At 52.8% G+C, this 27,661-nt stretch overlaps 1 protein-coding gene across 2 annotated transcripts; it reads right to left on the bottom strand.

Moving 5' to 3' along the window:
• Window positions 1–10,024: 10,024 nt before the first annotated feature.
• LOC138922040 (ral guanine nucleotide dissociation stimulator-like) lies at window positions 10,025–19,255 on the bottom strand. Of its 2 annotated transcripts, XM_070258824.1 has the most exons (15): window positions 19,045–19,210; window positions 18,531–18,641; window positions 17,471–17,664; window positions 16,766–16,873; window positions 15,911–16,101; window positions 15,460–15,764; window positions 14,473–14,688; window positions 14,003–14,049; window positions 13,424–13,493; window positions 12,586–12,654; window positions 12,071–12,145; window positions 11,470–11,496; window positions 10,977–11,098; window positions 10,669–10,772; window positions 10,025–10,329 (listed from the first exon to the last, which is right to left on the bottom strand). In XM_070258824.1, the coding sequence occupies exons 3-15, from the start codon at window positions 17,620–17,622 to the stop codon at window positions 10,268–10,270; spliced, it is 1,548 nt and encodes a 515-aa protein (XP_070114925.1). In that variant the 5' UTR covers window positions 17,623–17,664; window positions 18,531–18,641; window positions 19,045–19,210; the 3' UTR covers window positions 10,025–10,267. The 2 variants fall into 2 exon arrangements, with proteins under 2 accessions (XP_070114925.1, XP_070114926.1); XM_070258825.1 differs by lacking the exon at window positions 16,766–16,873 and having other exon boundaries at window positions 14,003–14,106; window positions 19,045–19,255.
• Between the last annotated feature and the right edge of the window lie 8,406 nt (window positions 19,256–27,661).

Below are 27,661 nucleotides of genomic sequence, written 5' to 3'. Positions count from 1 at the left end.
CACCATGGAAACTACAGTGTGATATGAACGAGGTGTGACAGACAGCGAGGAACCCAGAGAGGCCGGGTGGATCACAGTCCTCTCTGTCTCCAAAGTCTCTGCCAGGTACGGTAAACAATTATTTACCAAACATTTACTTTCCCATCTCCACATGAATTGCCCCTGGAAGTCCCAAACCCCCACCGCCAACATCCCCTGTGTCTTCAGCTTGAGTTGTAATTAAGGTGGTGGCTTCAGCCGTTTTGGTGAGTTACTCAGTTTTCCTAGGTTTCTCCCATGCATACATGTTATTAAACTTTGTTTTCTTTTTCTCCTTTTTTCTGTCTTATGTCAATTTAACTCTTAGAACAGCCAGAAGAATCTAGAAGAATAGAGGGAAAATTCTTCCCCCCCATCCTATGTAGGGATTCAGCTTCTAATAGCCCCTTCTTTCCAGATTTTGAGCCTCTGGCTGCAGCTTATCCATGTCTGCATATGCCTGAGGAGCAGAGTATTTGTAGTCAGATACTCATGAACAGGCGTTACAGATTACGGACGCTTCCCCATCCGCGGCCTCTGGGAGCAGTCAAGCCCACCCATGCTTAATACAGCAGAGAAGGGTGCAAACGTGCTGTATCGACAGTCAGTATCTGGAGACAGTAATGTGAAATGGAAAAAATGTTGTGAGCTTATAGGAAATATAGATAGGTCTCTGCCCACAGTTCCTGACATAGCGCTCCTGGAACACTGGTAAATTCCTAAGTGCCAAGAGCAATAGAAGCTTCTTTTGTTCTAACTAGGCGACTCTGGTTGGGCTCCTGTGTGGCTTTTGGATGCAGGCTGGACACCAGAAAGACCAGGCTGTGATTAGAAGCTTGGGATTTCCATCCCCCCTTTCTCCTCCAACTTCTCTAGAGAGAGAGGAGGGGCTGGAAGTGGAGTTAATAATTGGTCATGCTTATGTGAGGGAGCCTCCATGAAATCCCAATACTATGGGCTTTGGGGTGCCTCCAGGTTGGTGAACACATCTGTCTACAGTGGGGGTGATCCATCCCGACTCCACAGGGACAAATGCTCTCATGTTCGGGACCCTCCCCAACCTCACCCTGTGTGTCTCTTCATTAGGCTGTTCATCTGTATCATTCGTCATATCCTTCAATAAACTGGTAAACATATATAAATGATTCCCTGAGTTCTGTGAACTGCTCTAGAAAATTAATCGAACCTGAGGAGGAAGTTGTGGTAACCTCTGATTTGTAGCTAAATTGGACAGAAAATGTGGGTAACCTGGGGACCTACCGCTTGCCATTGGCATCTGAAGTGGGGGGCAGTGTCATGGGACTGAGCCCTCAACCAGTGGGATCTGACGCTATCTCCAGCTACAGAGTGTCAGAATGAGGTTAAATTGTAGAACGCCCAGCTGGTGTCCACGGAATTGCTTGGTGTGGGGAAAACCCACATAGATTTGGTGAAGTGAGGTGTTCCGTGTGAAAATTAAGATGAGACACTGCGTAAAGGAGAACTGTAAGGTTTTTTCCTAACACGAAGGCATTGCTTTTTGTTTTCTTTTCAAGGAACTCCTGCAATCAATGATCTTGAGAAAGAACCTGCATTCACTCTTCTCTTTTCTACAAGAAGTTATTAGAGGTTAAAAAGGTCAGCTCTGAAGGAAGCTTGTCTAACCTGGTAACATGGCTTCAGCACTTAGTAAACGTAATAACTTCGTAGATGTTATGTAATCTCTTCTGACCTCAGAATCTTCAGCTCTAAAATAGAAATATAATAGTAAGCACCTCCAGTGTTGCAAGTGAACTGAACATTAGAGAGGGGATACTGCGCATGCTACATACACAAATATAAAAATGATTAGATTATGAACCCAATGTAGCCAAGAATACGGAAACTTCTCAGGAATGAAGTGTCCTCCAAGAGATAAAAGAGATGTAGCTCCTCTCAGAGCTCTCTCTGGTGGCAAATACAAAATGAAAATGCATAATGGGAGAGGCATTGGCTGCCACTGCCACTGCTGGGAGAGGCAATCCAGTGCCTGTGGTCTGTGGACCCTCACTGGGCCACTTAGGAAGGAGTTGTGGGCGGGGAACACTTCTCCACCAAGAGGTAAGGAGTCTGCACAGCCTGTGCTGGACTTGTCACCTCTTGTGGGACTATCTTTTCCCATTCCAGACTCAATGTGTTCTCCTTCATTCTGCTTAAGCTTGGGCGTCACATGGCAGCTGGCCAACTCCACTGCTATACTTGTCCCTTCCAGAGGGGGTCAGGTTCTTTCTTCTATGGCATGAGAGGGGTGTGTGCAGGCCAACTGCCCTGCCTCAGCTGCCAGGAGGAACCAGCTGGCCATGGGGGACCACTGCCTACCACTGAAGCTGATCTTGCTCTGTCTCCTCTATGTGAGTAAAGCATTGTTCCACCCAGTGCTTGGCTGCGTTGTGTTTTCCTTGGAGACTCCAATACTAAGACGCAGTGGCAGAAGTGTTTGGGTTTCTGCCTCTGGTGATAGGCAACACATGCTGCTTGCATGGCAGACACCATCCACTCAAGATAGACTCTCATCATCTCTGACACCGTCATCACCTGCTGTACAGCAACCTATTTATACATAGGGCTTATGGCATCTTTCAGTAAAAGCATATATAAAAACTCAAGCCTCAATAAGATATATGTGTGCACAACCAGATACTATGGAGTTTTCACTCAAAACTCAATTTTAGGTAGACCACAATTTATCTGACAGAGGGCATAGTCAGTGCCTAGTTAGCCCTGAAGATCATCTCTGCCTCCACCTTCCCGTCATCCCAGCCATCTCTGTTCCTGCAGTTCATTCTGTTTCCGCCCTTTCATACACAGATGGCAAATGAGCACACAGAAAGATGCTCAACATCCTTGCCATCAGGGAAATGCAAATTAGAAATAACAATCAGATACAAGTACAGGCCTATTAGAACGGCCAAAACCCAGAACACTGACAACTGCAAATGCTGAGGCGGACATGGAGCAACAGGAAACTTCATCCATCGCTGTTGGGAATGCAAGACAGTGCAGCCACTTTGGAGGAGAGTTTGGAAGTGTCTTACAAAGCTAGACATTCTTGCCCTAAGATCCAGCAATTTCACTCCTTGGTATATACTTGAATGAATTGAAAACATATATCCACACAAAACCTACAGTTGAATGTTTATGCCAGCTTTATTCATTATTGGAAAAGATGGCAAATAAACAAGATGCCCTCCAAGAGGTAAATGGATAAACAAACTGTTGTCTATTCAAACAATGGAATATTATTCAGCAATAGAAAAGAAATGAATTATCAAGCCAAGAAAAAAACATGGAGGAATCTTAAATGCACATTTCTTAGTAAAAGAAGCCAATTGGAAAAGGCTGCACACTGTATGATTCCAATTATGTGCCATTTTGGAGAAGGCAAAACCAAGGAGATGATAAAAACTTCAGTAGTTACCGGGACTTGGGCAGAGGGAGGGAGGAATGAATAGGAGGAGCACAGAGGAATTTTAGAGCAGAGAAATTATGGTGTATGATACTGTAACAGTGGATAGATGTCCTTATACATTCTTCAAAGCCCATTAAAGATAAAACACACAGAGTGAACCCTAACATAAGCTGTTTACTTTATATTGTATCAGTGTTGGCTCATCAAATATAACCAATGTATCTCACAAATGCAAGATATTGATGACAAGGGAAAGTGTGTGTGAACTGGGGTATGAGGGAGGATATTGGAACTTGTGCTGTCTGCTGTATATATATATATATATATATATATATATATATATATATATATTTTATTTTATTTTATTTTTTTGCTGGGGAAGATTGGCCCTGGGCTAACATGTATTGCTAATCTTCCTCTTTTTGCTTGAGGAAGACTGCTGCTGAGCTAACATCTGTGCCAATCTTCCTATATTTTGTATGTGGGGCACCACCACAGCATGGCTTCATCAGTGGTACATAGGTCTGCACCCGGGATCAACCCTGGGACACCCGAGCCACCAAACTGGAACATACAAACTTAACCACTATGCCACTGAGCCAGCCCCATGCTGAATTTTTCTGTAAACTTAAAATTATTCTCAAAAGTAAAGTCTATTAATAAGAAAATTAAATCCTAGAACAGGGAGTTATTTGTGTACTGATGGCTGTCTCCTTGCTAGAACCTAAGTTTGGTTTGGGTGTTTCCCATCTCATGGACTCAGGTGACATGACCTTTTCTTCTCACCTGAGAACAGTGGGGAAGGAATTGAATGCAATTCTGTCACTGCTCAAAGTGTAGCTTAGTGATGGGCTGGATTGCAACCCTGACCCAGAAAGTTCCCTTGGGGCTTCTGGAAGGAAAGCCCTGTCTAGTGAAAAGGGGTATGACAGGGCATATTTTCTCTCACTGTCTTTGGACATTTGGGGCCAAGAATCAAATAATCTTGTGACAATGGACAGAAAACTCTCACTATGAGAGAAAATGAAAATCTACCACTCCTGGAGTAGTCATGAGGTTGTTGATAGAGCCCTTTCATCCTTGAGCCACAGGGGCTCTTGACACTGTTGTGGGAGCTAATGAACTCTGTATTGTTTTCTTAAATTAAGGTAAAATTCACGTCATGTAAAATTCACTGTGAAAAGGTGAATCACCCACAATTCAGTGGGGTTTAGGACATTCCCAGTGCTGTGCAATCATCACTACTGTCTGGACCACAAGATTTCATTATCCTAAAGGAAACCCCATACAAATTAAGCAGTCGCTCCCCATTCCACCCTACGCCCAGCCTCTGGCAACCAGGAAGGGACATTCTATCTATTGATCTGCCTTTTCTGGACTTTTCGTATCTATAGAAACATAAAGATTTCTCCTTTTGTGTCTGCCTTCTTTCACTAGCATAGTGTTTTTAAAGATTATACACACATCAGCAGTTCACTTCTTTCCATGGCTGATTCATATCCCATTGCATGGATGTCCCCATTTTTGTTTCTCCCTTCATCAGTTGATGGACCTTGCACCTTGGACTATTATGCACAGGGCTGATGTGAATATTCCTAGACAAATTGTTGGTTGTATACCTGTGTTCGATTTTAGGGGGTAAATATCTAGGAGTGGAAGTGCCAGGTCATCAGGTTATTCTATGTTTAACTATTTTAAACAAACTTCAAATTCAGGTTGAAATTTGCTCCACAAAATTGAGTTTCAGCACCAAAAGTAACAGCCATATTTTCTGTACTATTGGTAGAAAAACCCAAAAACAATTGCTTTGGTAGGTTTTCCAGGTTTTGCTTGTAAAGCAAGATGAGACAGTAGATATAGTCATGGAGAAAGACAGAAGAGAATAGACAAATCAGGTGCTGGTATCCATGACCTCTGACTGTCTTACCCTGAAACAGAGCTGTTCAGCATCCCCGCAACAAGCTTCTGAAGACATAGGCTCAGCACAGGAATGTGAATAGCAACAAGCAGACAAAAGTTTCTGCAGTAACCCCTCAGTGCTTCCTCAAGGGCCCCTTCTAATCATTAAGTTTTCCTCTGTATGAGCCATCCTTCTTTGTCCCTTTGTATGCCCTGAAGCTTCTTGCAGGAGACTGAGTATTTGGAATAGGATGATGTGACAATTGAGGATGTCAGGTTCTCCCCATCCCCAGCGTTTCTTGTTTCTGCTTATTACAATAGTCCTTGTTCATTTCTTTAGTGAATTTTCTGATCCACTCCTGCGAGTTCTGTATTCTTTGTCATGTGTGGTCCCTGAAGTCTTTGTCCCATTAGCCCAAGGGTCAGCTAGGGTTTCTGAGTCTACCGGGTCTTCAGATGTCCTCCTTGGGAAATAGGGTGAGTGAATTCTCTATGTGAGAGGGAAAGCAATCATATCCTTTGGTGAAAAGAAAGAGAGTGTGGTGCCAGCATCCACTTCTGCTTTCACTCTGGCACACAGAAGACTATGTTTCCTAGACCTCTTGGTTTTGGAAAGGATGTGTGGCACCTTCCAACCAATGGCATCACTTTTAAGCCAGAGAAGAAAAGAGGAGGTGTAAGACCCTAGGTGCTCTTTCTGTCCTTTGGGGGCAACTGAAGAAGGCATCAGTTTCAGATGGTGTACCAACAAGATCGTGGGGCCTCCATCAGCCTTGCCCCACGTGACTTAGGAAGCAGGGGTCCCTTCACCTCAACTATCAATGTATGATGTAAATCTGAGGAGAAATGCATCTTTAGTCATGAATTTCTCAATTGTTGCATTTATTACCAGAGCATTACCTAAGTTATCCTGGAGATGACATCGACCTACCCTCTCAGATCATCTAACAGATAATTCTTCCAGAACAGCATTTGCCGAATCTCATGCTGCTGTGTTCAGCATTAATATCTCCCGATTGCTGCCTGTCACAGATGGGGCCCTGGAAAGAGACTGTGAGGGGGAGGATTCCATGTGGAAGGTTTACGGAAGTGTTCTGGGGAGATATCCCTATGGGAAGTTAGCAAGGCGGAGATAGTTGAAGGAGAAGCTGAAGGCCAAGACAGTTGCCACTGAGTCTGTGCCAACTCTCAAGGATCTCTGGAGCTGGGACAGCCCTTTGGTGTTGTCCCAAATTGAGACCAGGCTTCTTATTCCCTTATCAGCCAGACATGGGCCTCTGGCTGTCCCTCGAGAGGGCTGTGTCCTAAGGTTAGGTGGTGCCCTATGCTGTGGGCATGTCCTGTGAGGGAAAGAGCTGTGAGCTGTCCTCAGCCAATGTTCCCAGGAGCAGTGTGGTGGATGCATTGGCCTTGAGCATGACCCTGGGCTGAGTCTCAATGTTTCCAGGGCACTTCTCCTTCACCATCATATTCCTTCCCAACCCAGTTAATAATCTCACAAACTGAGAAGTCCTTGGGATGACATACGTAGAGCTTCTGCCTTTCCCTATGATTGGATGAGAGAACTGATTGGTGAAGACCGGAATCTCTCTCTCCAGAATCCAGACCCCTTACCCAGGGGCTTTGCTAGATCTCCAGAAGTGTTCCAACCTTAGCTGCAAATGCTGAAGTTGTTCCTAAAACAGTGGCCCCAGTTTTGCTCTAGTCTGGTGGTTGTAGTTAGAGAGAGTTCAATTCCCTAAGGAGAGTCAGAGTGGTCTCCAAGGTCTTGTGGTCACTGGGACAGGCAGTGTACACATCAAAACCTAAGGGCAGGTTGAGGAGTCAAGAAGGGTTCTCATTGGTCTCCTCAATGGTGAAGGAAAGGCCAGTACATCTTGGTACCTCTTCCAGAGCCACCAAAACCGAGGGGGCAGCAGTCGGGTGAATGGGCCAATCATGTCATTCAGGGAGAAATCCTAAGGCGAACCAAGGGAAAGGCAGTGTTTGGGAGTCAGGTTTCCCATTCAGAGACCCTCATGTCTTGGCAATTGGAGGTGGTATGAATATGGTTCCCAGGGTTCTGGAATACTCTGGCATGAATCCCTCACTGTGATGAGACAGATCACCAAGAGAGGCTTGCGGGACACTGTGAGCGGGGTGAGGTGGCATTTAGCTGGGTGGTATGGCTGTCAATGGGACAGATTTTTTGTTAGCTCCTGTAAATGGAAGATGCATCAATGAATGGACCACGTGGCAAGAGATTCTTGAGGGACGTGAGTGAGGAGTACAATCCCATGTCTTACACCACTTTGGAAAGACTGAGTTCACTCCTAATGTGATCTTGTTTTCACTTACACTGGAAGATGAGATGCAAGCACCCATCCCCATCTTACACCTGCAACAGTTTAAACAGAACCCTGCTTTCCAGTTCCTCAAATATTCTGACGATTTCTCTCTGAAACTATATGCACCTGAGGGATTTCAAGAGATTCACATTGTTATTTTCTCTTCCCTTTAGTTAGCTCTTGGGAAGCCAGTTTTGGTAACTCATACTTTCCTTCAAAAATAAACCTGTCATCCAGATTTTCTCACTGCTTTACTCATGGACTTCAGCAAACAATTTCCAATTTGGAAACCCAAAGATGGGATAAATTGTCCCTCCTCTGCCACAGCTGTACCCACGTGACTTACTGAATGTTGCTACCTGCCGGGTCGGCTCTCAGGAGCATCCCAGTCCTGGAGGAGACACTCGTGGGACACCCATGCCTTCATCCTGGACCTGGACTAGCCCTGGGACCTGCCACGACTCTTTCTCCCTGGAGGGACAGCACAGCCTTCCCCACCTTCCTCTGGCAAGTCTCTTTCCTGGGTGGCTGTGCCGCATCAGCAAGGGCCTAGGCTGCCGGGAACCAGGATTGATCCTCAGCTTCTGGCTGTCCTGAGACAGCCTCCCTGGCAGAGTCCGGCCTGCCGAGTGTCTGAGTGACACTTGTAGCCATCAGGAAGGAGGGGATAACTCAGAAGTGACAAGCGATTCATCTGGTCCTTGCTTACATGGTGTTTCCTGGGGATGAAGCTCGAAATGCCGGGTGGTCACCCCGTAGCTGTTGGTTCTCAGGCGGGTTCTCCGATTGAGCCAGACCAGTGTCTGTTGGACACCCACACGGGGAGCATTTCCGGATTATACTTGGTGAAGCTGTGTCCATGCACATCCACAGAATGTTAGTTTGGTGGCATTGCCCGCAGGACCCCCAACTCACACCTTTCTTAGTCCTCATCTTTCCAACTTCCCAACAGGAAAGGTTCACACGTCAATGACAGAACCACCGCACAAGACTGTGGAAAAGACCCTAGTCACCCCAGGGGCTACATGCTTCATGGGCTCGGGCCCAGCTACCACTTTAGGAAAAGCCAGTCAAATTACACCAGAGTGTGTAAACTGGTGATTGTCCAAGACCATGGACCTGAGTACCTCACAGGCCCAGAGGTCACCCTGGGCAGCAAGGAACACTGTGGGGTCATTCCTGGTCAGGATGATGGTCTGTTATCCTGGAAAACCAGAGCTCACCTGGGATCCATCAGGTCCAGCCTGGAAGGAGTGGCCACGATGGACCTGACAGAAAGGCTGGGGGCATCTAGGGAATTTCTGCCCTCAGAGAGAATTGCATGCGGAAGTGCAGGGATGCTGAAAATCCTAGTTCACAGGGAGCACCAGGTTCGTGGAGGGAGACCCAGCTGTGGCGCTAAAAGCTGCCTCCCCAATCTTTCCCCTTGGAGAAAAATAAGCAGAAAGTGGGAATCAGAGTCAAGGACCCGAATCCCAGGAGGACCAAGCCCAGGTCAAAGGTGAACAGGGAGACCCTAGAGGGCCCAGAGAGGGAGAGTCCTGCCCGCCCTTAGTCCCTTTGCACAGGACCTTCCTCTAGCCTCGCCCTCTCCACGCGCACATTTTGAGGTTTTACAGGATTTTCCCCACTTACAGTGGATGCAATTCCAGGGGCTGAATCAGAAAACAAGTTCCTCATTTGGGCAAGAGGAACTGGGAAAATGTTCCCTCGTCCTCCAAGTGCAGCAAGGCAGCCACGGTCCTGGGCAGGAATTGTGCTAGGCACAGGCCAGGGCCAGCTTTTTGGCTATTGAGGAAGGTTAGGTCTGAGCTAACATCTGCAGCCAATCCTCCTATTTTTGCTGAGGAAGACTGACCCTGAGCTAACATCCGTGCCCATCTTCCTCTACTTTATATGCGGGACGCCTGCCACAGCGTGGCTGGACAAGGGATGCTTAGGTCTGCACTCGGGATCTGTACCAGCATACCTCAGGCGGCCAAAGGGGACCTTGGGAACTGAACCGCTGCACCACTGGGCTGGCCCCAAGCAAGTGCTACTTTTAAAGACCCCCCCGTTTCTGTGGCTGTTGTTCTGCCAGAGAAAGTCCCTCCAACGTCTCAGCCCCAGGAGATCGGAGGGGCCACTTCTGCTCCAGGACCAGGTGAACCACACTGCAATGATCCTGTCCTCTGAGTGAGGGGGACACAGGACTGTCCTTCAGCAGCCAGGGGCGGCACTGGCACTTCTCCCTTCACCACATGCCCTGAGCGGAGGACTCTGCGAGGTTTCTGAATTCAAGGAGGAATGTGAGATTCTGGATCTCATTTTCATGAGCACAGAGAGCGAAAGAACCACATGTCCACTCCCAGGCTGAGGAAAAAACAGAAATTTAATAGAATACCCAAACTTAGCATTTATCATTGACAACAAAAACATGGCCCCTCCAAAGAGGGAAATAGGCGCTGGGGAAAATGTGTGAGGGAGATGGGGGGATCGTCCACTCCCTTGTTGCCTTCAGGGACCCCAGGAAATGGATCACAAAGTTTTCATTCACATCAGCCTCTGAGAGGTGGCCCCATGCACCTGAGTGTCCCCGCTGTGTCCCTGCTGTAGTTCAGCTGGTCTCAGGAGCATCATCTGCCACCACCACTGGGTTCTTTTTTGGGGGCCTGGTGTCTGGATAGAGAGAGGAATTTCCTAGGGGGCCTCCCCCAGAAACACAGCATACTCTCCCCCCTCCCCGCACCCACTGTACCCTGTGCCCCAGCCCCGGTGCTGAGTGCTTAGTCAGCCAACAGCACCCCATGTCTCTGACACAGGGGCTGATATTTAGTGTCACCCACTTCACAGAGAAACAAACCAGTCCCAGAAATGCGAGGGGAATCACCCGTGACAGGACTGCTCAGTGGTGGAGCTGGGGCCCCAGCACCACAGCTGTCCGACTCCCCTGGCCCAGACTTGGCCTGAATCTGTACTGAGCCCCTGGATTCAGCCACTGCCAGTCCAGACACTCACTCAGCCCTGGGCGGGAAGATGAGTGGCTCTTCCTGTCTGTGAAGAAGAGTCGAATCTTTCTGGTCCACTGGTATCGTGGCTCCAGCTGACAGGACAGGCTGTAGCTACAGGACAGAGTGGAGTTGTTGGCTCCCAGGAGCCACGCCTGAGCTGTGCCTCCCAGAGCCTCCCAGCAGCTGGAGTCCCAGGGCCCCAGGGGTCGCCATGCAGCCAGATCTGAGGCTGACCATGGAGCCACGGCCATGGACACTGGAGCTGGTCTGCAGAGAGAGTCTGCCCTGCCTCACCCAACTCCTGCCCCGCCTCACCTCGCCTCCTCGCTCAGGGGCTCCACGGCCTGGAACCAGGCACCAAAATGCTCATCAGGCTGCACGGTGTACAGATTTGCAGCCTTCTGGACCATCTCGATGTCCTTGATGAATTTGAATTCCTGGGACAGAGGAAGGACAGGATGGAGACATGGCCTGGGTGGGGTTCCCTGCAGGGCTCTTGGAGGGGGTGAGGAGGGGGACAAGGAGCCAGTGTGGGGCCTTTGCCAACTTGGGAACTCTCCTTCCCTGCAATTCCAGTCAGGACGTGCCTGTTCTCACAGTTGGCCCGAAATAGATCCTCTACCAGGAAGGGGTCATTGATGCCAGCCCTTCCCCTACCCGCCAACGCCATAGCATCCCCAGCTCTGTATATCAAACTCTGCAAATAAATGTCCGACCCCAGGGATTGAGTTAGAGGGCTTGTTATGAAAGGGGGGCTCTCTCATTCCCACACACCCATACTCACCACAGTGAGGCCGCAGCTCCTTACCTCATTCCGACAGCTGAGCACATTGCCCTGGAAGGCAGACAGCCGAAGTCCATCAGAAACAGCCCCCTTAGCCCAGAACTAGCCCCCATCCCACCTCTTCCAGTGTTGCACTGCTGCCAGTGGGCAGGCCCTTCCAGAGACCGGACTTGGACCTGGGCCAGGCTCTGGGCTCCAGACCTGGGGGCAGAGGAGCTGAGACCTTGTAATCTAACCCTCTCTGATGACACGTGGGGAGACTGAGGCCTCAGGCAGGAAGGGACAGCTCAGCCAATGATGTGCTTCCTGACTGGGAGGGGCCCGACTTCTCTTCCCTCATGGGCAGGGCCAGAGGGAGAGGCTGAGTCCAGCTCAGACACCACCTCCTGCGCCCACACAGCCAGGCAGCTCTGAGCCTCAGCACCCCAGGGAGCCTGGATGGCGGCCTAGGCAGAGCCTCCCATCACTCGTTGCTGAGATGGGCCTGATGCCCTGGCTTCCACAGGAGGCTGGGAGGCTCTGCAGAGGACCTTTCCAAGTGTGAGAGCTCAGGGCTCAGGCAGGACTCTCTCCTCCCAAACCCTCAGGAGCCTGATCCCAGGGCCCCACCTCCAGGCTCACTCACCTCCACATAATAATCCGTCTCATCATGCAGCAGCTCCAGGTAACTGAAGATCATCTCGAGGGAGGGGATGACACCCTGCTCCAGGAAGGTGGGGATGGTGATGAGTTCCAGCACTCAGGTGCCCCCATGAACCCTCCCCTGAAACCCCTTACCCCAGCCACCTGCCCACCCCAGGCTCCCATGTACAGTAGCCTAGGACCCTCAGGAGCCCCCACCACACACAATGCCCTCCTCCCCTCCCCTCCAGGAACACCAAACTCCCCCAGTCACGTCCCAGGGCTGGCTGTGGGCCAATCCCAGGGGGTGTGGCCCCTGCCCCTCCCCACCCCAAAACCATCCTGCTCGCAGCCCTTCCAGGCCTCCTCCTGCTCACTGCCACTGCAGGCACTTCAGGCTCGGCAGCCACAGCAGATGCGCTGGAGGAGGAAGGACCCTCTCGTGGGGCAGGCCTCTAGCTGGGAGGGGGAGCACCCTTTCCTCTGACTCCTGGGCACCTCTCCCCCAGGCACCCTCACCTGCTGCCGCTGCCTCTCCCGGGCTCTATGGCGGCCCCTCTGTGCAGTGGCCAACACGGTGGTCGCCTCCTGTCAGTGCCGAGGACAGGGTCAGAGAGGCCCTGCTCCCTTCCACATGTCCCTCAAGGCCCCTGACCTCAGACCCTGGCCATCTGGCTCCAGTCCCCTGCTGCCTGTGCTGTTCCCACCTCCAGGGTGCTCTGATTCTAGACCAGTCCTGGCTCCAGGACTCACTGTTGTGTGACCTTGGGCCTGCCCAGGCCTCCCTGAGACTCTTTCCTCATCAGGAAAGAGTGGGGAGAACTCCACCTGCCTCCAGGGCTCTCCTGAGGACTCCCTGTCATCTGACTGTCATCACTGCTCTCCCCTCAGCTCTCGAGGAGGAGCCAGCACAAATCTCCTCCCATTCCTGTCCTCCCTTGGATGGCATCACCCCACCGTGAGGCCTGCACCATGTCATCTCCCTCCATTTCCCAGAGGAGGAGACCGAGGCCCACAGAGGGGCAGAGACTTGCTCAAGGACCCACTGAGGAGAGGTCACTCTCCCTCCCAGCCAGAGTCCCTGTCCCCGCTGCCTTCACCCCTCGCCCTGCCCCACCACTGACCACGGTCCTGACCTCTGCACTCCCAGAGTGTGTCCCAACAATAGCCAAACTGAGACATGGAGGGAGAGGGCAAAGGGTGTTGGGGGAGCCATGTGGCATCTCCTTCCTGCCCCACCCACAGGGGTCTCTGAACCCCAGGATGGCCTTACCATAGCCTCACTTCCTAGGATGCCCTCAGGATGTTCCCGGCCCCCTCGCAGACCCCTCCTCCCAGATCTCCAGCCCCAGGTTACCTTCAGGAACAGTCTCTTGCTCACGTGCTGCTGTCCCCTGCACCACTTCTTAAAGGTGTAGGATCTCTCCCTGGGGGAGTGGGGAAAGAAAGGAAGAAAGATTATGGGATGGTTGAAGGTCAAATCCGTTTGTTTGAGATCCCAGAAGACCCAAACAGCCTGGGGCCTGGATGAGGGATTTCACTGGGTTGCTCTGAGCCCTGAGGTCCCCATTGGACTGGGGAGGGGCCTCTCCTGTTGTCACCTGGGGCCTCCATTCCCATATCTACCACACAGATCTGTTTTGAACACTCTTGGTTTCAGTTGGATGGAGATTTCTGTTGCTGCAAAGGAAACACTTGAGAATCTCCAACTGGGCTCAAGTCAGGATCTGATATTGAAGGAAATGAGTTCCTGGGCAGAACCGCTGGCCTAAGGGCCCTGAGAGGCTCAGAGACCCAGGAACCAGATCAGTCCATGTCCCAGGCATTCACTGTCTCCCAGGTGGTCTCAGCTGACTGCGGGGGCCATGGCGACCCAATGCTGGGTGCAGGGTCCACCTCCCCCTCGTGGTGCTTGGATGGAGGGCAGCCTACCCACCTGGACACTTGTCCCCAGGTGTGTTTGAGACGCTTAATGGCAGGGCTCTGCAGAGCAGAAAAGATCGTGTGGAAGGATGCGAAATTTCTGAGGCCTAGGCACCCCTAGGGAAGGGAAGAGATTGAGCTGTGAGTGGGGGCTGGAGCTCTCCAGCTCTGGATTCTGTCCCCTCATGGACTTCTCCTGTCCTGGATGAGACAGATGCCCAGGAAACCCAGGGAGGGCACACCTGGGACCTGAGGAGTAACACTGCCAGGTGCAAGGATTTTTAGCTGAACACAAGGAAGGAGCACAGGAAGGAAGTGAGCTTGCCACCACCAGGACCTCAAGTCAAGGTCAGTGTGGCCCTGGCAGGAGTGTTTAGGGCCAGTGCAGGGACTCAGACCACAGACTTCAATATTGACAGCTGAGAAATAAGAGGCAATTCCTATGACTCCAGACAGGGCCTCCATGGGCCTCCCATGACTTACTTCAGCCACATGAATCCACAGCTCTACCATCCTGGCCCTGTCCTGCGCTGTCATGCCCAGGGCCCCGAGGCACGTAGCGATGACACTGTTGGCCAAGGTGTTCATGTGTGCCACAGAGTCACGGATGGTGGGTGCCAGGAATTTGCGGTCCCTGCGGTCTCGCTGGGACCAGATGGAGCCCAGGCAGTGGGCAGGCACCAATTTCTTGAACAGCTCCTGGGGAAGATTCAGAGTGTTGCCAGCACTGCCTCACCCCAGCTTGGCATCCATGATCCTCCACAGTCCCAGGCGGGTTGAGGACAGAGCAGGAGCTCAGGAAGCAGAGGATGTGATCTCTGAGGTGTGTGGGATTCCCTGGGTTTTGTCTGTGTCCACTGAAGGTGTCAGCACAAGATGACTGGGACACAGTGCTGTGCAGAAGGGAGGGCATTTGCTCCCAGCCCCATCTCACTTCCTCCAAGCTCCGGAAAACAGCCCTCACCGGCCCACCCCAAGGGACATCTTCCACCCATCGCAGTCCCCCTCGGGTCCCACTCCCCATTCCCATGCACATTCCCCCGAGGCAGGGAGAAGCACCAGCTTTATGTGATTGTCTCTGCTGGAGTCAGTACACATCACATGCCTGATGTGTGCTGAGGATTTGAAGGCCCCCTGGGCACACGTGTGATCGGCCCAAGGACCTGGCAGCACTTCAGTGAGCTCCCTCCTGCACCAAAAGGCCAGACCCTGCCCAACTTCCTCTCTGTTCCACCTCATTCATCGGCACAGCCACCCCGTGCAGCAGGTGCCCTTAGTGTCCGGCTCTGCTGTGCACGTGAGGACAGCGAGTGCTTGGGGTTAAGAAAGTGCCCAAGTCGCAGTGTTGGTAACGGGGGAGCAGGAATGTGAACCCAGATCATCAGATTTTGGATCAGGGAATGGCAGGTGTGGGGCAGCTCACGGCACAGGAAGGCAGGGCCCCCCTGCCCTGCAAGCCCCACTGCTCACCGCCTCCATCCTTGTCAGCTGCTCTGCCACCAGCCGGGGAGGGAAATCCAAGATGTTCGGCTTCTCCTCCCGCAGCTGGTTTTCGGTGGTCACAGCCCAGGGTCCAGTGGGCTCTAGTTCAGGAGCTGGCACTGGGGCTGAAGCTAATGGTGCCCCTTCCTCCAGCCCTGTAGGGTCCGATGCAGGTGACGCTGGCTCCAGCTCTGCCATGGGTGGTGGGGCTGGAGCTGGAGATGGCTCTAGCCCAGGGGCTGGTTCTGGCTCTGGCTCTGGCTCTGGATGTGGCAGGAGCTTTGGAGCTGGCTCTGCAGCAGGATAAGGAGAAAGTTTCACCCACACACCTGACAGTTTCTGTGCCTTTCCAAAGACAGGAAGGACTCCACTGCCTTTAAGGGAACTCTAGCCCATGAACCTCAACACAGACAGTCTTCTCAGACTCCAGTACCCTCACCTTTCTGTTTGGCCTCAATGGCCTTAAGGTGCTCCAGGTGTCCTGGCAGAAGGTAGGCATGGCCCTCCACATGTGAGCCACCAAAGCTGACGTGCAGAGTGGCCAGCTGCAGGGTCCAGCATGGAAACTGTAGGGGCTCCCTGCAATCCTGCCCTTGGCCCAGCCAGGTTCCCAGCAGGAAATAGATAGCACTGCAGGGAGGCAGATGGGCCAGAGAGTCAGTGGCCCAGCCTTTCCTTAAACACTGCCCACCCAAGGCACTCTTGTTAGCATCTGGGCCCCTGCGCCATCCCCTCCCCCTCCAGAGGAGGGGCCCATCCCAGCCCTGAGCCCTGGCTGGCTGTCATGGCTGTGGCAGGCCTGCTCATCCAGCAGGCCGAACACAGAGTCTGTGAGAGTCTCTTGTTCCCAACGACACTCTCCTCCCCAAGGGTCTGGACACATCCCACCCCAGCCCTCCATGCAAATGGACCACTGGAATGAAGACTCCAGCAGATCTGTGAGCAGCTTGCTCACACACCTCCTACTATGGACCTGGTGGTGGCGCTCACAAGGGGTGGATGTGGAGAAAGGGAGGCAGAAGGAGCTGGGACTCTGCTGGGATTGGGTCTCTAGGAGGCAACTCAGCCCAGCCTCCCTTCCAGTTCTCAGGGGGCCTGGGACCCATGCATAGCTCTCTTTGAGTCCAGTCCTGCTGGAGTGGAAGCCACCAGAACTCAGCCCTCCCATGGGAATCACAAGATGGGTGAGATGCAGGGTTCTCCCAGGCCTGACCCGGCCGCAGCCTCCATCCTCTCCCCGCACCCTGTTTGCTAGAGACAGGAGGCCCTCCGTCTGCACCCAAAGACCACTCACTTTGGGAGGTGGTGCTGTCTTCCAGCATCCCGCACACAATGGGCCAAGCTGCCTCCATGTGTCCCAAAGGGGATGAGGGCATTGCCCGGGATGGAGGGTAGATGGGACCTAGGAATGATGTCAAGTGTGACTGACTCTCAGATTAGAGAGGAGGCCCAGGGAGGCTGTCTGCTTCATTTATTGAGTGACACTTAGTGTGTCCAGATGCCCTGCACACAGTACGTCCTTCATAGACATTGTTAAATGAACTCCAACCAGAACCACCCCAGGTGTCTGAGTGGGCCTGTGGCCCCTCTGTGGCCCTATAGATCCCTAAGTGGCTACACCAAGGACAAGCACCAGGACCAGCTGGATGGCATCTCAAACTCCTTGACAGGGTGCTCTCCAGGTGCTTTTCCAAACTCAAAAAGCCACAAGCCAGTGAAGGGAGAGGAAGACTACTTTCCGTGGGGGACAGAGAAATAATCACCACCAGCAACCACAGCACGGCCCACCACCCTCTCTGCAGAGCCGGGCACCAGGGCAGCACCTGGAGGGCTGATCCCATTCATCCCTGGGAGAAGCCTAGGAAGTTCATCCTCTGCCACTCCACATTTCAGAGGAGCCAACTCAGGCTCAGAGAGATGCGGTGACATTCCCAAGACAAGACACACAGCTGGCAGTGGGCAGAGTCACCACTGTGCTGAGGAGGAGGTGGGCAGTCACCTGGGAAACAGCTGGTCCAGCACCTGGTGGGCTGTGCTGGAGCCTGAGTAGCTGCAGAGGGAGGTGGTGACACTGCAGAGGACTCTGCTGGGGAAGGCTGGCAGCACAGACTCTGAGAGCCTCTGCATCACGCCTGCCTGGAGGGCACGCATCCTGCAGGCCTCAGTGACAGACAGAGTGGACTCATCTTCACTCTGGGTGGGATGAGGAGGACACAGGGTCAGGGCCACCACTGCAAACCACCAGGATTATCAAGGTCTGCAGCTGACCCAGGAACTCCTAGCCCCTCCCACACATCTGCAACAGGAGACACATGAGCTCCCACACTCAGCAAGGCTCTGGGCTCTCAAAGTACAATCTGACTTTGGTCCTGCGAAGGATTCCACACTGAGCTCCCTCGAGGCCATTTGCTCGCTGAGGGACAACAGAGCTCCCTCTGTGCAGAGCACCAGCCCAGTGAATCCTCAACAGACACCCCCTCTCCACAGAGGAGAACAGAGGCTTAGGCATGCCAAGTGGCTTCTCTATGTCCTGTGGGTCAGAGCTGAGAACCGCCCAAAGTGAGGGCCGAGGGCCAGCCCCTCTAACTGCCTGAGGCTTCAGTGGGCCCCGACCTGGAGGGAAACGTTATGCAGCCACCCCACCCCTCCCAGGTCTGGAAACAGTGTACAAGGCAGTGACACACTCTGAGAATCCCTTTGGCTTCCAAAACACGCTGATGGTTATTTCTCTTACATTAAAGGGAGTTTGGAGACCCTCGTTGTCGAGGTTCCATTTTCCAAAAAAGGCAAAATTCAAAGATACTCAGGGCCTATTGGGAAGTGACAACGACAACAACGTTTTCTCTAATCTTCCTAGGGAAATGCAAAGACTGCCCTCCTACCCTCCTATGCAGCTGGTGGGGAGGAGCGGAAGTCCAGATTCCTTTGAGACTGTGGGACACTCATGGGGGACAGCCCTGTTAGGGTCCCAGGAGAACGGCAGTTTGAGGTTGGATTCTGGGCCTGCCCTGGTCATCTCAGGGTCCTGGGTGCAAAGACCCCTCCGTGCCCACTCTCACCTCAGAGCATCCGTGGTTATTGATGATGGTGCGGTGCAGCTGGTCCCTGTCCAGGGAGATGGAGTACCCGAAGCCATCCGTCAGCTCTTCGACCACCTCCTGTGTGCTGCTCTGCAAAGACAGTGCCCGAGAGCCGGGCCGGGAGGTTTCAGGGGCCTGCCTCGGCTTGGCCATGGGAGGAAACCCCAGTACAGATCAGGTACCCAGCAGCGTCTGCATAGACCTCCAGCCAAGGAGGGAATGAGATGACACCTGGATGGCTCGGGACTAACCTATGGGTAGAGGAGTTTGGTCCCCAGCACCCACTCTCCCATCATGTTAGCCACCACCTAGGCTGGGAACACGACGCACTGTCAGGCTTCCAACACCGAGCAAATGGCTCCTGCCCAGGTTGGGTCCCCGCTCTGCCCCGCCGTCCCTCACTCCATTCCCCCCCTAACACACAAGGAGGCTCAAAGGGGTGTGCGGGTGGCACCCAGTTGTGGCCTAACCCTGTTGGCCTGCCCTGTGTTACCTGAGGGCTCCTCCTGACAAATGGACAGAGGCGGTGCAGTTACGGCCAAGCCAGTGTCTATAGTGACTGAAAAGTCTCTTTTTCTTGGCTTTCCTGAAGCCACAGCCTCCACAACTCAGGAGACAACAGGAAGACATGCTGTTCTCTTGAACGTCTCCACTCAAGTGAGCTCCGTAGGACACTATGTCTAGAATGTGGGCGCCTGGAGACCAGTGTGCTAAGTTCTGTTGGGGTCTGTCTCCAAGGAAGTGAGGTCACTACCTCTGGGTTCCCTTACCTTAGCCCCTTCTTCAATCACACCCACTGAAAACCCCTCTGGGATCTTGGCTGCTCACCCTCCTTGCCCATGTCACCTCCAGAACTGTACACAGTAGGTGGCTTCAGCATACTGGGAGCCTGGTTCCGGTGTATCTGACAGTTGGTTCCATGGTGTCTGGCAAGTGGTTCCTGTGTGTCTGGTATATGGTTCTGGTACATTCGAAAGGTGGTTCCGGCATGTCCAGCAGGTTGCAACAGTGTTTCTGGGACCTGATTCCATCCTGTCCGGTTGATGCTTTCAGTGTCCTGGCTTTGTTTCCGACCTGTCTTGCAATTAGTTCCCACATGTCCGGTGGGTGATTCTGGCGCGTCTGGCAGATTTTCCAGCCTTTTCCAGAAATTGGTACTGGCGTATCCAGGACCTGGTTCCGGTGTATCTGGCAGGTGATTTTGGCGTATCCAGCAGGTTGTTCTGGCGTGTTAGGATGGTGGTTCCAGCTTGTGTGGCAGGTGTTTGTGGCGTGTCCGGCACCTGGTTCTGGCATATTTGGGAGGTGGTTTCAGTGTATCTGGTACTTGGTTCCGGGATATCCAACAGGTGGTTCCAAAGTGTGTGGCAGGTGGTTCCTGTGTGTCTGGCATGTGGTTCTGGTAGTTTCGGAAGATGGTTCCGGCCTGTCTGTTAGGTGCTTCCAGCATGTCTGGAAGTTGGTTCTGGCGTGTCAGACTCATGTTTCCAGTGTGTCCAGTGGGTGGTTCCAGGTGGATCTGGTGTGTCCGGTGGGTGCTTCCGGTGAGTCTGCTGGGTCATTATGGGATGTCTGTGTGGTGGTTCCAGAGTGTTCGGCAGGTGCTTTCAGCATGCCTGTAGTGTTTTTCCAGCATCTAAGGTGCCTGGTTCAAGCATATCCAGCAGGTGAGTTCTTTCTCAGCTTCCTAAAGAGCTGGAAACAAGACAGTTTGTGGCTTGTCTCCGCTTGGGGGACGGAGGCAGTGCTTTGTGCCGTCCACCTCTCGAGCAATATAGGGCATGGTTGAGAGCAAATGGGCCTTTCTGACATAGGGGCTTTCTGACACTCTCTCCACGAATGCACAAGGGCGGTTGGTTAAAAGCCTCTTGTCTCTATCCTCCTAAGCTTGTGGAATCACAATCATTCAGGCCTTGGCCCCATTGCTTAAGGGGAAGATGTAGCCATTACCCCTGAGCCAGGTTGGCAAGAGGGAAATGTGGCAGAAGCAGAAGTTCTAAAGCAGCGAGTTAAGGGCTGGGAGGAAATGGCGTTCGGCTGCCTGTGTATGAGAGGTTCCCAGTATGCTGTAGGAGCACTGTGGAAAGCGACTTCTTTCTCAGCTTCCTAAAGAGCTGGAAGCAAGATGGTTTGTGTCTTGTCTCCCCTTGAGGGATGGAGGCAGTGCTTTGTGCCTTCCACCTCTAGAGCAATGTAGGGCACGGCTGAGAGCAAAGGGGCCTTTCTTCCATAGGTGCTTTCTGACACTCTCTCCTCCAGTGCACAAGGGTGGTTGGTTAAAAGCCTATTGTCTCTCTCCTCCTAAGCATGTGGACGCACAATCATTCGGGCCTCAGCCTCCTTGCTTAAGGAGAAGATGTAGGCATTTTGTCTGAGCCGGGTTGGCAAGATGGAAATGCCCCAAAAGCAGAAGTTCTAAAGCAATGAGTTAAGGGCTCCAAATAAACAGCATTTCAGGTGCCTTTGTATGAGATGTTCAAGGTACACTATAAGAACAGTGTGGAAAGTGAGTTCTTTCTCAGCTTCCTAAAGAGCTGGAAGCAAGATGGATTATTGCTCATCTCCCCTTGAGGGTTGGAGGCAGTGTTTTGTGCCTTGCAGTTTTAGGGCAATGTAGGACTCTGCTGAGCAAACTTGGCCTTTCTTCCATAGCTGCTTTCTGAACACTCTCTCCACCCACGCACAAGGGTGGCATGAGAGGTTGCCGGTATGCTGTAAGAGCACTGTGGAAAGCGAGTTTTTTCTTAACTTCCAAAGAGTGGTTGGTTAAAATCCTATTGTTTCTCTCCTCCTAAGCATGTGGAAGGACAATCATTCGTGCCTCAGCCGAATGATTCGGGCGGGACTTGTGTGACCCACCTGCCTTAAATGCTGGAACCAACTGTTGGACACTTCAGAAACATCATCTGGAAACGGTGGAACCACCCACCACAGATGTGAGAATCAGGTCCAAAACATGCCAGAAGCACCTGCAGGACACACCAGAACCATCTGACTCAAACGCCAAAATCACCTGCCTGATACACAAGAACCACTTGATGGACACTCCAGAATCACATGACGGGCATGAAAGAACCATCTCTCAGAGTGCCAGAACCATGTGCTGGAAACGCCGGAACCACATCACTGACAGACATGAACCACCTGCTGGACACGCCTGAACCACCTGATTCACTCGCCAGAACCACCTTCTGGACAAGCCAAAATCACCTGCCGGATACACTGGAACCAGGCCCCTTAGAAGCCAGAAAAAGCCAACAGACATGCCAGAAGCACCTGCTGCACACTCTGGAACCACCATACAGACGTGCCTGAATGACCCGCCATACACACCAGAAGCACCCACCAGACACGCCAGAGCCACTTGGAACCACCCGCCGGACATACTGGAACCATGACACTGACACGCCAGAACCACCTTGCAGACATGCCAGAAGCACCCAAAGGACATGCTGGAACCATCTTCCGAACATACCAGAACCACATGCCAGACACACAGGAACCACCTGCCAGACACTTCGCAAACACCTGTTGGATATGCCGAGACCACGTGCCAGATACACTGAAACCACCTACCAAATACGCCAGAACCAGGTGCCGGCCATGCCACAAACACCTGCCAAACAATCCAGAACCACCAGCCTAATACGCCAGCACAACCTGCCGGACATGCCAAAATCACCTGCTGGATAAACCAGAACCAGTTCCTGGATACGCCAGAACCAATTTCCAGAAAAGGCCAGAACAACCTGCCAGACAGCCTGGAATCCCCCACCAGGCATGCGGGAACCAACTGTCAAACACGCCGGAACCAACACCTGGACACACTGAATGCACCAACCAGACACGAAGGAATCAGGGTCCGGACACACGGTAGCCACCAGCTGGACACGCCGGAACCACCTTCAGAACATACTGGAACCATATGCCAGACACACAGGAACTACCTGCCAGACACCACGGAACCAATGGTCAGATACGATGGAACCAGGTGCCCAGTACGCTGAAGCCACCTGCTGAACACGCCCAAACGCTGTGCTGGACATACCAGATCCATATGATGGATACACCAGAAACAGGTCCAGCACAGGCCAGAACCAGGTTCCAGAAACACCTGAAACAGCTGCCGGACACACCTGAACCACCTGTTAGACCAGCCTGAACCACTAGATGGAGAATCCTGAACCACATGCCAGGCACACTGGAACCAGGTGCCCCACACGCCAGAACCACCTTCTGGACACGTCTGAACCACCTACAAGTCTTGCGAGAACCACCTGCCGGATACTCCAGATACAGGTGTCGCACACACTGAAACCAGGTGATGGACATGACTGACCACCTGCAAGACATGCCAGAACCAGGTGCCAGACACACTGGAACCACCTCCGGACACCTCAAAATCCCCTGCTGGATACGACGGAACCTTGTGACACAAACGTCGGAATCATCTACCAGACATGCCGGGACCACCTGTTGGATATGCTGGAACCAGGTGCCTGATTCACTGAAAGTACCTGCCAGACACACCAGAACCAGGTGTCAGACACGCCTGGACAACCCACAGGACACGTCGAAATCACCTGCATGATACCCTGGAACCATGTGCCAGACATAACAGAACCACCTGCCAGATACACCAGAAACAGGCGCAGTACATGCTGGAACCAGGTGCCCCACATGACTGATTCACCTGCTGGACAAGACTCAACCATCTGCCGGACATGCCGAAACCACCTTCTGGGTGCGCTGGAACAATCTGTGGCACACACCTGAACCACCCACCGCACAAGTGTGACCCATGTGCCTGACATGCTGGAACCAACTGTTGGACATGTTGGAACCATCATCTGGACACTCTGTAACCACTCACCACAGTCGTGAGAATCAGGTCCAGAACGCGCCAGAAGCACCTGCAGGAGACGCCAGAACCACCTGACTCACACGCCAAAATCACCTGCCGAATATGCCAGAACCACTTGACGGACACTCTGGAATCACATGCAGGGCATGCCAGAACCACCTCTCAGATATGCCAGAAACATGTGCCGGACATGACGGAACCACTTCCCGGACAGACCTGAACCATCTGCCGAACACGCTGGAACCACCTGCTTGACTCACCAGAACCACCTGAAGGACACGCCAAAATCACCTGCCGGATACACTGGAACCAGGCCCCTTAGACGCTGGAAAAACCCGACAGTCATGCTGGAACCACCCTCTGCACACTCTTTAACCACCACACACACATGCCAGAACGACCCGCCAGACACACCGGAAGCACACACCAGACACACCAGAACCACCTCGAAACACCTGCCGGACACACCAGAAACATGACTCTGACACACCAGAACCAACTCCCGCACATGCCAGAAGCACCTAACGGGCACATTGGAACCATCTTCCGAATGTACCAGAACCACATGCCAGACACACAGGAACCACCTGCCAGACACTTCGCAAACACCTGTTGGATATGCTGAGACCACGTGCCAGATACACTGAAACCACTGGCAAATATGCCAGAACCAGGTGCCGGACATGCCACAAAAACCTGTCAGACAAGCCAGAACCACCATCCTAACACGCTGGAAAAACCTGCCAGACATAACAAAATCACCTGCCAGATACACCAGAACCAGCTCCTGGATACACCAGAACCAATTTCAGGAGAAGGCTGGAACAACCTACAGACAGACTGGAATCCCCCACCACACAAGCGGGAACCAACTGCCAGACATGCCGGAATCAACACCTGGACACTCTGAGCGCACCAACCACACACAACTGATTCAGGTCCTGGACACACAGTAGCCACCTGCCAGACACGCTGGAACCACCTTCAGAACATACCGGAACCACATGCCAGCCACACAGGAAACACCTGTCAGACACCATGGAACCAACTGTCAGATACGGAACCAGGCGCCCGGTATGCTGAAGCCACCTGCTGAATACGCCAGAACCATGTGCCACACATGCCGGAACCATGTGACGGATACGCCAGGAACAGGTCCAGCACAAGCCAGATCCAGGTGCCGGACACGCCTGAAACAGCTGCCAGACACCCTTGAATCACCTTCTAGACCAGCCTGAACCACTTGACAGAAAATCCGTAACCTGGTTCCGGTGTGCCCAGAATGTGGTTACGGTATCCGATACCTGATTCTGCCATATGTGAGAGGTGATTCTGGCATGTCTGGCAGTTGGTTCCAGGGTGTCAGGCTTGTGCTTCCACCGTGTTTCACGGGTGGATCAGTGCTGTCCAGCACGTGGATCAGTTGTGTCTGGTGGTGGGTTGCAGCATATCTGGGGGTCATTGCAGTGTGTCCAGAAGGTCGTTCCGTCGTGTCCAGCATGTGGCTCTGGCGAGTCAAGCAGGTGGTTCCAGCGTGTACAGCAGGTCGGTCAGGCGTGTCTGTCAGCAGGTCGAGGTGCATCCGCCAGATGGTCCAGGCATGGCCGTCCTCTGGCCCAGGCATTTCTGAAATGTGGTTCTGATGTGTCCGAATGATGTTTGGGCATGTCCTGCATGTGATTCAGTCCTCTCCGGGAGGTTCTTTGGGGTTGTATGGAAGGTGGTCCGGGTGTATCCAGGAAGTGGTTCGTCATAGTTGGTGTGTCCTTCGAGAATGTCTAGCCTGGGGTTCTGGCATCTCCCACAGGTGGTTCCAGCGTGTCTTGCACCTGGATGTAGTGTGTTCGGCTTCCAGCATGTCCACCAGATGGTTCTGGCGCATCCTAAAGGTGGTTACAACGAGTTCATCAGGTGGTTCAGGCTTTTGTCCATCACTTGGTTCAGTCGTGTCCAGGACCTGTTTCCAGGACGTGCAACACCTGTTTCTGGTGTATCCAGTAGGTGGCTCCAGGGTGCCCGGCAGGTGGTTCAGTTGTCTGGCACCTCGTTTCGATGTGTGCGACACCTTTTTCTAGCACATCTGGCAGGTGATTCTGGCATGTCTGGCAGGTGGTATTGGCATGTCTGGCAAGTGTTTCAGGCATGTCCAGCAGGTTTTTCTGCCCTTAGGGCACCAGATTCCGCCGTGACCGGCAACTGTTTCTGGCATATCCAACAGGTGTTTCCGGCATGTCTGGTAGGTGTTTGCGGTGTGTCTGGCAAGTGGTTCTGTTACATTGGTAAGGTATTTCCAGCATTTCCAGTGGGTGCCTCCAGGGTGTCCAGCAGTTGGTTCTGACGTGTGTGGCTGTTGCTTCTGGCGTGCCTGTGTGGTGGTTCTGAAGTGCCTGGCTGGTGCGTCTGGGGTGTCTGGCAGTTGATTCCCACGTGTCCGGCAGGTGATTCCAGCGTGTCTGGCAGGTGGCTACGATGTGTCCGGGACCTGATTTTGTCATGTCAGGTGGTGGTTTAGCATGTCTGGGTGGTGGTTCTGGCATGTCCATCAGTTGATTTTGACATTGAAGTTGGTTCTGGTGTATTCAGGACCTGGTTATGGCATAACCAGCAGGTGATTTCAGCTTGTCCGGCCTGTTGTCTGGCGTGTCTGGCAGGTGGTTCTGGCATGCTCGGCAGGTGGTTGTGATGTGTTTGGCATCTGCTTCTGGCGTATCCTGCATGTGGTTTTACAGTGTCCGGCACCTGGTTCTGCCATGTCCGACAGGTGGTTCCAGCGTGTCAGGCAGGTGTTTCTGGGATGTCAGGAAGGTGGTTCTGGTGTGTCCGGCTCGTGGTTCAGCTGTGTTTGGCAGGTGGATCAGTGCTGTCCAGCAGGTGGATCAGTCATGTCCGGTGGTTGGTGGCAGCATATCCAGGGGTGGTTCCAGCGTGTCAAGAAGGTGGTTCCGTTGTGTCCAGCAGGTGGTTCTGGCATTTCCAGAAAGTGGGTCCACTGTGTCCAACGGGTGATTCTGCTGGTTCCTGAAGGTGATTCCAGTGTGTCCAGGACCTGATTCTGGCATCTCCAGTGCATGGTTCCAGACTGTCTGGGTGGTGGTTCTGAGGTGCCCAGCAGTTGGTTCCAGCATGTCAGGCAGGTAGTTCAGGTTTTTCCAGTGGATTGTTTCAGTATGTCCAGCGGGTAGTTCAGCTGTGTCCGGCAGGTTGTTCAAGCATGTCTGTCAGCTGGTCCAGTTGCATCTGGCACTTGGTCCTGGCATGGCCGTCCCATGTTCCAGGCATTTCTGAAACGTGGTTTTGATGTGTCCGAAATGTGGTTTTGGCCTGTCTGGCATCTGATACATTCCTCTTCAGGAGATGCTTTGGGGGTGTCCGGCAGGTGGTCTGGGTGTTTCCAGGAAGTGGTTCGGCATGTCTGGCGTGTCCTTCAATTACGTCTTGCCTGTATTTCTGGCGTGTCCAGTAGGTGGTTACAGTGTCTCCGGTAACTGGCTCCTACGAGAGCAGCAGGGGCTTCCAGCAGGTCTAGCAGGTGGAGCCACCTGCTGGAAATGCCAGAAACAGGCACAGCCGGACACACCAGAACCACCTTAAGAATGTACCAGAACCACATGCGAGACACACAGGAACTACCTGCCAGACACCATGGAAACAATTGTCAGATATGCCGGAACCAGGGGCCCGGTATGCTGAAGCCACCTGCCGAATACACCAGAACCATGTGCCGGACACACTGGACCCATGTGATGGGTACACCAGAAACAGGGCCAGCACAGTCCAGAACCAGGTGCCGGACACACCTGAACCACCTCCTAGACCAGCCTGAACCACGTGATGGACGATCTGGAACCACATGCCGGGCACACCGGAACAAGTTGTCCAACATGCCAGAACCACCTGCTCGACACTCCTGAACCACCTCTCAGTCCTGTGAGAACCACCTGCTGGGTACACCAGAAACAGGGGTTGCACATGCCAAAACGAGGTGCTGGACATGACTGAACCACCTGAAAGACATGCGAGAACCACATGGCGGACATGCTGAAACCACCTGCAGGACACGTCAAAATCCCCTGCCGGATACAGGGAAGCCATGTGCCGAACACGCCAGAATCACCTACCAGGCATGCCAGGACAACCTGTTAGATATGCCAGAATCAGGAGCCTGATTCGTTGAAACTACCTGCTGACATGCCAGAACCAGGTGTCAGACATGCCTGGACAACCCACATGACACGTCAAAATCACC

Source organism: Equus caballus, unplaced genomic scaffold (genome assembly GCF_041296265.1).
Source record: "Equus caballus isolate H_3958 breed thoroughbred unplaced genomic scaffold, TB-T2T haplotype1-0000340, whole genome shotgun sequence".
NCBI classification, from domain to species: Eukaryota; Metazoa; Chordata; class Mammalia; order Perissodactyla; family Equidae; genus Equus; species Equus caballus.
The sequence above is the reverse complement of the archived record's forward strand: the minus strand, read 5'-3'. Positions and strand labels throughout refer to the sequence as shown.